This window comes from Rhinatrema bivittatum, chromosome 7 (genome assembly GCF_901001135.1).
Source record: "Rhinatrema bivittatum chromosome 7, aRhiBiv1.1, whole genome shotgun sequence".
Taxonomy (NCBI): Eukaryota; Metazoa; Chordata; class Amphibia; order Gymnophiona; family Rhinatrematidae; genus Rhinatrema; species Rhinatrema bivittatum.
Genome location: NC_042621.1, coordinates 262,098,244 through 262,112,221, shown reverse-complemented (window position 1 = coordinate 262,112,221; position 13,978 = coordinate 262,098,244). Strand labels below are relative to the sequence as shown.

Genomic DNA, 13,978 nt, shown 5'->3' with positions numbered 1-13,978 from the left:
GCTACGCGCGTATCTATTAAAATCCCGCGTACTCTTGTTTGCTCCTGGTGCGCGAACAAAAGTACGCGTGTGCGTAATTTTGTAAAATCTACCCCAGTGTGCTCAGCCTAGTGCACAGCTTAACTCGCATTTTGGACTTGCTAGAGTAAGTCCCAATGCAGTAATGGGATTAGCGCATCTAAAATCCGTGTCCAAACCAGTGTGTAGCTAATAGCGCTCATCATACATAAATGTCATGTAGATGAGGCTACCCCTGATGCAAAAAGTCACCATGTGCCTGACACACGTTTTAACTTGCAAAAATTAAACGCCAGCCCCGGAGCTGGCATTACGTCTTGACATGGCCCAAGCCTCAACAGAAAAGCAAAAAATTCTGCTTTTCTGTGGTTCGTCTTAAAACATTTTGGGGGGGGTTCGGGAGGGTTTTAGGGTTTTTTTGGTGTGCCGGTTTTCCCGCGCCCTATTTAACGATACAATACAAATGCCCCTGACGATAAATCGGGGGCATTTGTATTGTATCGCGTATCTAACGATTTTGGACGATTTTAAAATTATCTGACGATAATTTTATTCAAAAACGATTCACATCCCTAATATCTATACATACACGTACATATATATGCTGTCCCCCTCATTCATGCACGTCCCCTCTTACATATACATGCTCACATGTACATGCTCCCTTTTACTCACACACGCTTCCTCCTACATATAAATGTTCAGACACGTCCCCTCTTACACACAAAGAAGTCTCACCATTACATGTTCAGACACACCAAAGAGAACACCCAATACCTCAACCTTTTCTATTATAAACAAGAATTTACTGCTCAAAAAAACCTTACAATTTAGACCTCTTATTCCCTTATCCCTAGAGCTTGCATGTCTGTGCTCCCCTTACACACACACATACCTCTTCTCACACACACACTCTGCTTCTACTCTACACACTTACATGTTCAGTCACCCACCACACATATATGGCTCAGACACACACATGCTCAGTGACACATATGCTTATACCAAGGCCTCTCCCAGCAGCCCCGGCCCTCCATTTCCGCTGCAGAGCAGGTTGGGAACTGCCTCATGGCTTTTTTTTTCCTTCTTGTCACCTAGCGGTTTGGGAGCCACGTGATCCTGCAGGCCGCAGCTCCTCATCTTCGTCGCGTGGCTCTGGAACTCATCTTGGCTACACAGCCCTGCAGCTCCTTATCTTCGCCGTGCGGCAGGTTGGGAACTGGCCCTGCAACTCTTTTATCTTTGCCTCACGGCGTGTTGCAAACCGCCACGCAGCCCTCCGGCTCCTCCTCTTGTTCACTGGGCAGCAGGCTGGGAATTGTTGCGCAGCCCTGAAGCTCTCATGTTTGCCGCGTGGTAGGTTGGCCCTACAGCTCCTCCTCTTCTTTGCTGCGCAGCCCTGCAGCTCCTCATTTTCGTTGCATGGAGGTTTGGGAACTGCCGTGAGGCCCTGCAATTCCCTCCTCTTCATCGCCGGGCCCTACGGATCCTCTTTTTTCTTCTCCTTGCAGCAGCGCCAGCAGCTCACAACTTGGTGGCAGCCCTCAGGCCACTGCCCTGTGCAAATGCATGGCTTGCCCAGTGGATTGCGCCGGCCCTGTCTAATGTTTTTTTCTCTCTCCTGCTCTAGGTGCAAGAAACACAGCTCCTTTGTCAATATTCTTGTAATTAAAAAATTAGGGGGTGGGTAACTAGGGGAGACTTTTAAAGGAGCAGCAGGCATGTACTTCCTTCCTACACTGTAGCTGCAGAGAAAATCCCTCATGCTCGTCAGCCATAGGAGGAAACAACTCCTTCCTCTCTCTTCACGTGCCTATCCCACCTCTAGCAGCCAGCTAATCTATGCAGTTTAGGTCAGCCAACCACTGAAAACACTGATAAGGAGAATTGGGGAAGTTGGGAATATTCCTGCAGAAGAGGCCACTGTGACTGGGTTCTGCCATCAGGTGGCAGAGCACAGCCTCAGTGAGTTTGAGTGAATATCCTGGCAGGCCAATGTAACATGGTGCGCTCAATAGAGTGCAAGATTTTATCCCCAGTTGTGCGCAGATTTTTTTCTGCATATTCTTAACACCTGCAAGGAATTTTTGCAGGTGCGCTGACAGCTCCAGAGCAGCCCCAGTCCTCTTTCCCCTCCTCCCGGGGGCAGCCGGCGGCGAGAGCGGCTTCAGCAGCCCAGGGCGGATTGGGCGCTCCCCATGCGAGGAGGCTTCCAGCAGCCCTTGCCAGCGAAGGTGCATGAGCGCACGCCGTGACCTCGGACATCCAGCCGGGCGCTCAGGTCACGGCGTGCGTTCATGCACCTTCGCTGCCATGAGCGCATGCCGTGACCTCGGACGTCCAGCCGGGCGCTGAGGTCACGGCGTGCGCTCATGCACCTTCACCGGCGGGGGCTGCCGGAAGCCTCCTCACATGGGGAGCGCCCGATCCGCCCCGGGCTGCTGAAGCCTCACAGGAAAGTTTGCCCGTGAAATTTTGTCTCTCTCTGCTGGGGCTTGCCTGACGCTCCACACTAACGCAGGGGTAAGGGTAGGCGGTAAATTAGCAGGTTAAACACGCGGCAAAACTGCAGGTTAAAAAGGCGATAATCGGGGAGCACGTTACTGTATGGGAGGGAATAGCTAATCCGATCATTTACATATCATATACATGCCGCGGGCGGAAAGGGTTACCCGTTGATTTCAAGAAGCGGTAAGGATGGGTTAAAAGGGATAGTGAATCGCGGGTTGGACTTACGCGGCCAAATTGTGGGTACAAAGCGGGTTAGAAGCAGGGTAACAGAGGCCGCGCTTTACTGTATCGGCCTGTTTGGAAGTAGGATGCAAGTTTGTTTTTCCCCTCATACTGAACAACCGAATGTCTCTCAGATCTCACTAGTGAGATGTAGCCTCTGTGATTGACTATGTGGCTGTTTGTTTTTTTAAAGACTAACTGCACTGAAGCAATTAAGTAATTGCTTAGGTAAGCACAGGCTTGCATTAACATTAGTGAACGGGCCCCTGCACAATTCACTGCTGCCACTCAGCTGAAAAGTATTATATGCACAATATACATGGCCAGCGGTCTAAGTCACATGACCTTCTCTTCTTATACCATGGCAGATGCCGCAGTCTGAGGCAGCTGGATCGGAATGCCAACTCCTATCCCTGTCTGTATTACCCTGAGCTGTACATTCTAAAAGGTGGCTACAAGGAATTTTATGAAACATTTCAGGTAACTCGCTCCATGTGTTGTTTCACAAGCCGGCATACAAATGTGAGGAATAGATGAACTCCAGTATGGGATATTATGTAACTGTGGATACTTCTCCAGCTTTGTAAAGAACCAAGTTACACAAACCTATGGTTTTCATTCCAGCTGTACATTGTTTATTGGATTGAGCACATGTAAGGAGTAGTATACTCTTGGTCAAAGGATATATAGTCAGCAGGGGTAGGTAACGCCGGTCCTCGAGAGCTGCAAGCTGTTCGGGTTTTCAAGATATCCACACTTAATATTCATAAGATGCATTTACATTCACCTCATGCATATTCATTGTGGATATCCTGAAAACCTGACCAGCTTGCAGCCCTCGAGGACCGGAGTTGCCTACCCTGACAGTATACTGATGAAGTACTCTAACATAAGGAGCCTGTCTTTATATTACCTTCTAGAATGTATTTTTCCATTCGTGACTGTTCTTTTTCTATATCAAGTTGTTATAAGTAAAAACATTTTTGTTTAGGAACCACCATCTTTGATGCCCTGTGTGACAATTTCAACAGAGGGAAAAGGACTATGCATTCACTGAGAGGGCCTAGCAGAAGGCTGTCTGCCTACGAGAAAGGCCCCAGAGTAACTCTTGGGTGTTTGTGTGACCGTGCATGCCGGCTAGTTACAACATGTTTTAACAAAGATCTGCCCCGATGTCCAATTCATTTACAAATTGATTACTTCCTCCTCCAAGAAAATGATTGTCTGTATGGATGGGTTAAAAAGCAAGTCTCCAGCAGATTGCATAGCCTGAAGTTTGTCCACTGTGCAGCATGTGGTCCATGAAGAAAACCAAAGGCAATCCAAACTTATAAATATATACATACACACAATCCCTAGATATAGCATTTCAAATGAATAATGAGCAGTTTCAGTTACACAACATTCTTCCACATGACGTTATCCTGGTTACATCTCTGAATATTTTTAAAAAGGTGGCTGTATGTATTACCGCAGGATAAAAAGTTCAGTGGGTATATTCAGTTTGCTTAAGATTTTAGGGGATGGTCCAGGGAAATGAGGTCTGGAAGACATTTCCTCAACTGGGTGCCAGACTGACTGTGATAAGCTAGGTTTCATTTGTGCCTTCTGCTAGATCAGTAGGCACTTTGCAAGGAAATCACTGAAAGTTGAACTTGGTATACCTTCATTTTAATTTTCTGAACTCTCCCTTACAACTAGTTTTAGGTTTGTCTTTCAAGAGAAAACAGGGAAGAAAAAAGAAAACCATTAAGGCTGACAACTAAGGGGTAGATATTCAGTGCTGGCCATGTAAAAAACTTAGCCGGGTAGGACAAATCCAGCTAAGTTTAGATGTATATTCAGTGGCATGGCTGAGCCACTGAATATTCGTGTATATGTGCGCACATTGATGGATAAGTCTATCCGGCTAGGTTTAGACCAGCTCTATGGGGCACCTAAATTTAGAAATACACTTATACAACTAATTACTGATACTAGGTATTAGCCATATAAGTTATACTGCTAACTCTCTCCACCCCCAATCTGCCCAGGTCATGCCTATTTTTTTTATGCGTGTAACTTTTAGCCGCATAAATGACTTAAACAGCTAGGCGGGGCCGCTGAACATAGGCGGATATACAGCAGCTGCTACTTAGCCACAGAAGTCTTGTTTATCTAGCTAAATACTGTTTGAATATCTACCCCTAAATATCAGGGGCTTGAACTCTGTGCTTGTAAAGCAGCCAAACAATAACTTTTGTTTATTAAAAAAAAAAAAAAAAATCTTTAATTTTTCCCCTCTAGTTTTTCTTCATTATTTAACTTCCAACTGCAACGGGCATGCACAGGTGGCACGGGGAACCGTCGCAGGCCTGGCCATCTCTTAGCGCTATGCTGTAGCCCAGGGAAACCACTGTACTAGTGGTGGGCATCTTGAAAAGTAATTTTTTTTTTAAACTGATTATAAATCACATAGCACAGAATGAGTGCATGGCGTTCGATTGCATACCTCTCAGAAAGGCATTAATAATGCAGCTTCTACGAAGCCATAAAAATGTACATCCCATGCCTACTTGTGCTCACCAAATCTTTATATTGCTTTTGACAAAAGAATTTTCAATTTCTTCAAGAAGAAGTACATTGATACTCCAAAATGTCATTTCAGAAAATCTGGGATCAAACCTGGATTAGTTTTGGATACTAAACTGTTATTCCTGTAAATGTTTGGGTTTTTTTCAGTTCCAGAAAGAATAAACAATGTTCGTGGATTCCTTATGTCTGACAATTCTCAAGAGAGGGCAAGATGTCTAGAATGAAAAATCTACTGCAGATTTCTTAAATTAATTATATTTAGCACCCAGTGAACATATGGTCATAATAAATACCATTCACGTTCACTGTTGTGTCTAGATAGCAGATTAAGTCCAGTCCTACCTTTCCTGACAGATAAAAATGACAATAACTTTTTGCCACTATTGGAGGCTCTTTTTGCCTGTTAGTAATGTCTGCTTCTCTCCTCAGGGGCTCTGTGAACCTCAGGCCTATGTGCATATGTTGCACCAGGACTTTCAGGAAGAACTGAGAGGGTTTCACAGGGAGAGCAAGCCTTGGACAGCACGCAGGATCCGCAAAGAACTGTTTAAACCACAGACACCAAGATAAAAACCCCTTTCAGCTTGGCTTTCTCTGATCTCATGGAAGAGTAATGCCTTAACTGCAAACAGGATCAGAACAGCAAACTCTGTAACTTACCAAATGCCATTTTTTCATTTAAGGATGGGAGGTTTGAGACAGAAGCTCAGGAGGAGACTGACATAGTAGTTACTCTATTAATTTCTTTAAAATGTCTGTCATGGTTAAAACAAATGATTTCTTCATGTAGAGCTTACCAATGGGAGAACGAGAACCAGGAAATACCAAACAGGGAAGGAACCTGTGTGCAATTACCGTAGATGACAAGAAGTGGGAAAAGCTAACAGTATGGTCGGGTATATAAGGAAAGGCGTCCTCAGTAGAATATGGAGGTAACCTTGCCCTTGCATGTGTCACTGATAAGACGCTACCTGGAGTACTTGTTCAGTTTTGTAAGGACATTGATAGGAGATAGAAGGGCTGTTGAAATGTTGCAATACAAATCCTTCACAGACAGACTTAAATTGAAAATGTACTCTCCAAAGAAGAGAAAGGGGCAGGTGATAGAAACCTTAAACATTTGCAAGCTTCCACAAAGATGAAGATGGCATTCTCTATACAGATTAAATCCAAAAAATCATGTTATGTAGTCCAAGCGAACAAGGAGTACAAAAATGCATGCGTGGGATAATGCTCAAGTTTTAAGCTACCAGCAATATTTTTACTGATTAACCAGCAATGTTGTCATCACCCCTTCCATCCATGCCATGAAAATATATATATTTTTAACAAATTTTTTTAAATGTTTTGTTATGCTAAATTTAAATTTAATACAAATCTATGGTTTTTCATCTGCACATGGATCTTATTTAATAATTTTCTATACAGAAGCAGCACCAGGACAAGGGGCAAGTTGTGCCTTGATATAAAATTGAAACAAGGTAGGCTCATGGGAAACAGAAAGAAATTCTTTACCGAGAGAGGTCAGTATGCCTGGAATTACACAGATGGCAAGAGTCAAAATGGCGACAGAATTCAAGCATGCTCCTGACAAATATAGAAGGGCCATAGAGAGACTAGACTGAATGGGTCTTAGTGACAAAACAGGTATGGGCAATTGGGCAGACATGAGCCAGACGATCTTGCTCTGCCAACAGTTATTCTGGTAACCTGGGTCCTTATAGCTGAGAGTGGGCTAAGAAGTTGAGGCCTGATAACTCACCACAGCCCAGGTTGTTGATTAGTAAGGACCCAGTAGGTTTTCACGCTGTGTTATTTTAAAGACCACCTCATGAAGGTGTTTGATGAGAATACAAACTTCTCTGACAAATTAGCCAAGGTTACCACCTCCCACTAAAACAGCATTTAAGCCCAGTCAGCCCAGATGTCTTAAGCCTCATTGTTCACCTATCCCCCCCCCCCCCACGTGGGTACAGAGTTAAAATGTTTTCAGTCAACAATAGCTTTCCAACAATTTATGATATTCCTTGCTGATATCATTTCATCTCCTGCCGAGCTTATCAGGGAGTGCATACTTTCAGAGCAGTTACAGGAAAACACAATGGGGACAATCAGCAGCACAGCACCTCGAATTACCTGAAACTAAAACAACTAGCTCCACAGAGCACCTAAAACCAAAATACTATACCTGTGGTTTGGGAGACACCTAGCTCTTCAGAACCCGAAAGGCCAGATTCCCTAAGGCTTTTCTCCTATCATCAGTCTATAGGGAAAGACCTTAAGAACATGCCATACTGGGTCAGACCAAGGGTCCATCAAACCCAGCATCCTGTTTCCAACAGTGGCCAATCCAGGCCATAAGAACCTGGCAAGTACCCAAAAACTAAGTCTATTCCATGTTACCGTTGCTAGTAATAGCAGTGGCTATTTTCTAAGTCAACTTAATTAATAGCAGGTAATGGACTTCTCCTCCAAGACCTTATCCAATCCTTTTTTAAACACAGCTACACTAACTGCACTAACCACATCCTCTGGCAAGGTCCTTCATGTAGTTCTTTTAAAATTAAAAATGTCAAACTGCAACAAATCAAATAGGAGCACTGCTTCAATCATAAGGCTTGTTAGGCTTTGATCATGGCAGTTTCCTCCTGAGCTTTTGGGCTTTCAGATCAATTGGGACTGGAGCTGGTATCTGGCATCAGGAGCCTTCCTTCACAACTATCAGGGGATCTTGTTTTCCCCATTTTCTATCCCCTCCCGCTTAAGGCAGGACCTGTTCTTGCCCAGGGCCCATACATCAGGGCTCCTTCTGGAACCTTGGAGCTGAGGAGTGGTTAGAGCAATGGGCTGAGAGCCAGGGAAGCCAGGGTGCAAATCCCACTACTGCTGCCTGTGACCTTGGGCAGGTCACTTCTCCCTCCATTGCCTCAGGTACAAACATATTAGGGAAAATGCTTACAGTACCAGAATGTAACTTGCCTTGAGGTACAATGAAAAGGCGTGAGCTAAATACACTAAATAAAAAAAACCCCTACGATCGGGAGCCCTAAATATGGCACTTAGGTGCCACGATTGTGTACGAGCAGGACTCCCTCCCTCCATGCCCACTGGGGCTGTGAACACCACCGATAATCTTGGAGGCATGGAACAGCTGCCCAGCAGAAGTGGTGCAGAAAAAGTGTCAGAAAATACAGGACAGCGCACAGACAAGCTTTAGGGATGAGAAAGTGAAGGTAAAACTGGAGTTCAGGTACAGTCTGCAGTATTGCAACAGGAAGGGAAATGGGTAGGCTGGATGCATCTTCTGGTCTTTATCTGCTGTCACAGTCTCTGATCCTTACAAAATAACCGCTTGCACCCAATACTGGGTGGCCCATGCTAAATGTAACAGTATCTAATGCAAAGGCAAGGATGATCAGGGCTTTGTATTAATTTATTTAAAAAAAAATCCGTAGCCCATACTGTCTACAATACTAGGCAGGTAACCGATTTCACACTTATTGTAATCTGAACATTAAGTGCCAAAAGGAAACTATACAGACGAAACTCCACTTTGCCATGGAATTACATACCATGCTCACAAAGCCTAGGACAAAGCCATCACATTACATTATAAAACAAATGCTCCTGTATAGCAACCTGTCCTGACTCCATAACTGAATAAAAAGCTCATGGATAACACCATTCAAAAGAATACTTTGTGCCTTAACGCCCCCAAAATGGAAGGAATACCCCCATGAAGATCTTTAGGCATTATTTATGGGAGGTTTTTAAATTCCAGAATGAAGCTGTAGCACCTATTGCAAAAGCCTATTCTGTTCTACTGGCACAGTATAGTAAGATGATTTCGGCATACGGAACTTCAGATCTGCTTTCCATGACACTGCAGAAAGGGCATGTGGGGTTTCTCACAACTTTCGAAGGATAGTGTCTAGTACTTCCTGTGGAGGGAGTGATGCCAGCTCTCCCGGAGTATCAAAAATCTTCAGACGACCAAGCGTTTCAGACCTTGGGTCAGGTAGTTTTTGGACCTCCAAGTGGAGGATGGTTCCAAGTTTATCAAAAACTTTGGGTAGGATAAATCCTCAGGGGGAGAATAAGGTTCCTGTGGTTCTGAAGGATATCCCGTTGAGTGACAGCAGGATATCCTTCATCCATCATCGGGGAAGTCCCCGATGATGGATGGTCGGAAATAGGCGAGTCGTGTACCGATAGTTTTGGTGAGGGCTCTGGTTGTATAGGGGTTTCCTCCTGTTCTTGTGTTTCAGGAGAACTGGGTGAGGAACTATTTGGTAAGTGAAAAGAAGATTGAAGGGAGTCAAAGAACACTGACAGGGCCTCAGACAAATTAGAGAAAACCTGTTAAGCCAATGGAGGCATCCTTGGATGTGGAACCACCACTGGAGATGCAGGGGTGTTGCTTAAATCAGGAACTAAAGGTAGTATGTTAGAATCTGGAACCTTATCTCCGTGATCCTCTGTCACCTTTTTTGCTGGTGGTTGAGCAGTATTGTCATACCAAGGGCATGCATAGGTCTGTGCAGATGAGCATGAGACCAAGGAAGAGGATGTCTGGGAAGAAGGAATCCTGACAACATCCCTCTCTGAGCCCGAGGATGGTTTGGAGGGCTTTGTATGGTGCGATGAGGTAGAATCCGAAACCTCCCGTTCAGATGTACGACAAGTGCAAGGTGTTGCAAATAGGGAAAAATAACCCTTGCTGTAGTTACACGATGTTGGGTTCCATATTAGGAACTACCACCCAGGAAAAAGATCTAGGCATCATAGTGGATAATACTTTAAAAGTCAGCTCAGTGTGCTGCAGCAGTTAAAAAAGCAAACAGAATGTTAGGAATTCTTAGGAAGAGAATGGTTAATAAAATGAAAAATGTCTTGATGCCTCTATATTGCTCCATGGTGAGACCGCACCTTGAATACTGTGTACAATTCTGGTCGCCGCATCTCAAAAAAGATATAGTTGTGATGGAGAAGGTACAGTGAAGGGCCACCAAAATGATAAAGGGGATGGAACAGCTCCCCTTATGAGAAAAGGCTGAAGAGGCTAGGGCTGTTCAGCTTGGAGAAGAGATGGCTAAGGGGGGATATGATGGAGGTTTTTAAGATCACGAGAGGTCTTGAACGAGTAGATGTGAATCGGTTATTTACACTTTTGAATAATAGAAGGACTAGGGGGCATTCCATGAAGTTAGCAAGTAACACATTTAAGACTAATCAGAGAAAATTCTTTTTCACTCAACGCACAATAAAGCTCTGGAATTTGTTGCCAAAGGATGTGGTTAGTGCAGTTAGTATAGCTGGGTTCAAAAAAGGTTTGGATAAGTTCTTGGAGGAGAAATCCATTAACTGCTATTAATCAAGTTTACTTAGGGAATAGCCACTGCTTTTAATTGCATCAGTATCATGGGATCTTCTTAGTGTTTGGGTAATTGCCAGGTTCTTGTGGCCTGGTTTGGCCTCTGTTGGAAAAAAGATGCTGGGCTTGATGGACCCTTGGTCTGACCCAGTATGGCAATTTCTTATGTTCTTATCATGTTTTCTATGGAGATGAGATGTCTCGTGTCTCCGCCCTGAGGAGTCAGATCTATGTGCGTGCGTCGGCGTTGACTCCCATGATGTTAAGTGTCTGGAGGAGTGCCTCCGCTTATGCTTGGAATGTGCCGGCTTCGAGTTTCCTGTGGAATGCGGCGACTTTTACGCCTGTGACTTCGGAAGCGGAGCTGATGGCGTCGGTGTATGCGCCGGTTGCTTCGGAGTCAGCGTCAATGGCAGAGTAGGTTGCGAAGTCAGAGTCGGTTGCAGTACTCTTGGGGCCGGCTGCTCCAGTCTCAACGCACCATGCATCTGTGTCGATGCCGGTTGCTTCCGTGTCGACGCAGGTTGGTCGGCTTCGCCTGATGCCTGATGCACTGGCTTCCAATGACATTCCGGATCTCTTACAAAATTTTGACCACAATCCACAACCTGTTATATAACCCCAATTCAATCTGGCTCTGTTCACTATTGAGACTATATAAACCAAACAGACAACTTAGATCAATAAACAAATGCATGTTGGAAATACTCACAGTAAAAGTTGCAAGCCTAGCTCTAACCAGAAAACGAGCATTTTCAATTGCAGGCCCTACAATGTGGAACTCTATCCCGGAGTATATTCGACTAACAGAAAATCGTAATGATTTCAAAAAAGCTCTGAAAACTTACTTATTCACCTGTGCCTATAACATAACAAAATGAACATAACAACTCTGTTTTCAAACCCTTAAGCATTACGGAATATACAGTTGTAAATGAATGTAAACTTTGTAATTTTATAGTATTTTACTGTATGTCAAATATTGTGTGTTTTATGATGTAAACCGCTAAGATGGATAGATACCTACCCCTAGTGCGGTATATAAAAACTTTTAAATAAATAAATAAATAAAATGCCTCAATTCATGTGCTTCGCGGGTCGATTTCGACGATCTATGCGTCGAGTGCTCTCGGCGTCGTTTTCGTGAGGCGTTGTGTACCTGCGATGGCAAGTCAGATCCCTGGGAACCACTTGGGGTCGGGTGCGATGGAACACTCCATTCCCCTTTCCCTACCAGTCTCTTGGACTCTCCAGGCCTGGAGAGTTTTGAGTCTAGGGATGACGCTCTTCTCGCGGTTTGGGCTTTTATTTTAGATGGCCCCAGTGAGGAATGAGATTCAGAGGGGGGCATACGAGACCCCTGCTACCAGCTGTAGGCCTTGAATCTTCTGGGCCCGCTGACACCGGGCCCATGGAGACATCCAGCCGCAGTCTTCACAGTTGGCCTGGATATGCTCTGGCCCGAGGCACCTATAACAACAATCATGTCAGTGTCATGGACATGATCTTGCCAAATGGGCAAGGTTTGAATCCGGACTGCCGAATTTGTTTTTTGGACATTGTAGCTGAGGAGAAAGTCAGCTCCGCGCGCGGAAAAAAACAGACTGAGGAGAATCTGTTACTTTCCTGCGTGGGAACACACGCTCAGCCTGGCATGATCCTTTCATGGGGTGAGTGGGAGGATTGTTAGGGGTGGAGAGTGTGTTCAGGGGGGGAAGGGTTTTGTTTATATTTTCTGAATGTATTATGAGTTTGCTTTTAGTGTGGAGTGCATAAGAAAAAAATGTATGCCAGGTATTTGAATTTTGGAAATTTCTAACAATTTAAATTTTGGGGTTTTTTTATATTTGATATATTTAGTGCCTATTTTGTCATATGAATGGTGAAATTATCTGAATTTCCTTTCCTCTGGGACAGGTGGACCAGTCCACTGATAATAACCTGGATTAAATAATTAAATAATGAAACAGCTTTGCACAAGTGAAAGAACGTGATTTGTCATTGTGAGCAATCAAAACAGTCCTTGGATGACAGGCAGAAGCAGTTTGCGTAGAAACTTGCTGCGTAGAAACTTGTTGACACTTCAAGTCCTAGCTACTGAGCGGGGAAAGAAGGGTGTGTACCAAGATAACTGTAATGTGACATCATTAGTTTTAGTAGACCTGTATATAAGACAATGATGTATCCTGTAATAACTGAGCAGGCTAAGTAATACGTCACCATTAAGACTATTACGTTGCTCCCAAGAAACCTGTTGTATTCGCGCTCACTTTCTTGCTTATTACTTAACAAAAGATTATTAATTTTAAGAAATGTAGCTGCTAATTATTTACGAAGTACCAGTCTTCTTTGAACTATCTGTGAGCATGGAGAACACAGATAAGGATTTCTTTTGAACTCTCTGCAAAAGCAGGAAATGATCTGAAATCTCTGGGCTACGCAGCCCCAGATAACTGAACATAATGGTGACCGTCCGACGTGATGTGATTGATTCCTGGCTGTGAGATAGTGCCAGCGTTTCCCCATGATGAGGTAAGCAAAAAAATTGAAGAAATTGCACTCAAGATCATTGGGTGAGTTATAATTTTTTTAATTATTTTTTGTTGAAGTAATACATTTGTGCGCACTCCTTATTGTTTTATTAAGCTGTTTTCTATTGCGTGTATTCTATCTCTATTGCTTTTGTATGATGCATCAGTCTTATAAGAAGGTGGTTTCATTTCCGGCTGAGAGTCAGATGCTTACACCCGTAGAGCAAGTTATTTGTTATCATCGCCCTAATGAAAAGCAGATTTTAAAATGTCATTTTAAGTGGATTAATTAGTCTGTTAAGGAGCTTTGTTTAAACTGGCCAAAGGAGGGGTCGTTCGCTAATAGTCAGCTTTCCCAGGTCTTAACTTACATTCAGCACAGATACTCTGACAATGAAAGCAAATTAAATTTTCACATACAAGTGCATAATTGGTTTATTATGACTAAGTTCTTTTTGAATTTTGACAGTGTATGCCAGGCCCATGACATTCTCTCTCACAAGGAGATTCCAGTTCCCAATGCAGAGGGACAGATTAAATCTGCAGATGATTTGGTAAAGTTACAGGCTAAATTGTGTTCCCTTGAAATAGCCCAGAAGCAGCAGAATAGTGCTACTGCTGCCGGTACGTCCAAGACTAACTGTGCCTCTGACGCAGTACTCAGTGTTCAAAGTGTCCCTACTGTCTTATACGAGACTGCCCAGAGTAGACCACCTCATGGAGCCTGTAGACCCCGAGACAGAAGTCC

The 13,978-nt window shown here is 44.0% G+C and overlaps 1 protein-coding gene across 1 annotated transcript in view; it reads left to right on the top strand.

Annotated features, from left to right (window-relative positions):
• Positions 1 to 6,722, top strand: part of LOC115095876 (M-phase inducer phosphatase 1-B-like) — a 51,110-nt gene extending 44,388 nt beyond the window's left edge. Inside the window, exons 11-12 of the mRNA XM_029610168.1 lie at positions 3,120 to 3,231; positions 5,755 to 6,722. Coding sequence (XP_029466028.1) covers positions 3,120 to 3,231; positions 5,755 to 5,895 — 253 coding nt within the window. The 3' untranslated portion in view covers positions 5,896 to 6,722. The remainder of the gene's footprint in view (positions 1 to 3,119; positions 3,232 to 5,754) is intronic.
• The last annotated feature ends 7,256 nt before the right edge of the window (positions 6,723 to 13,978 follow it).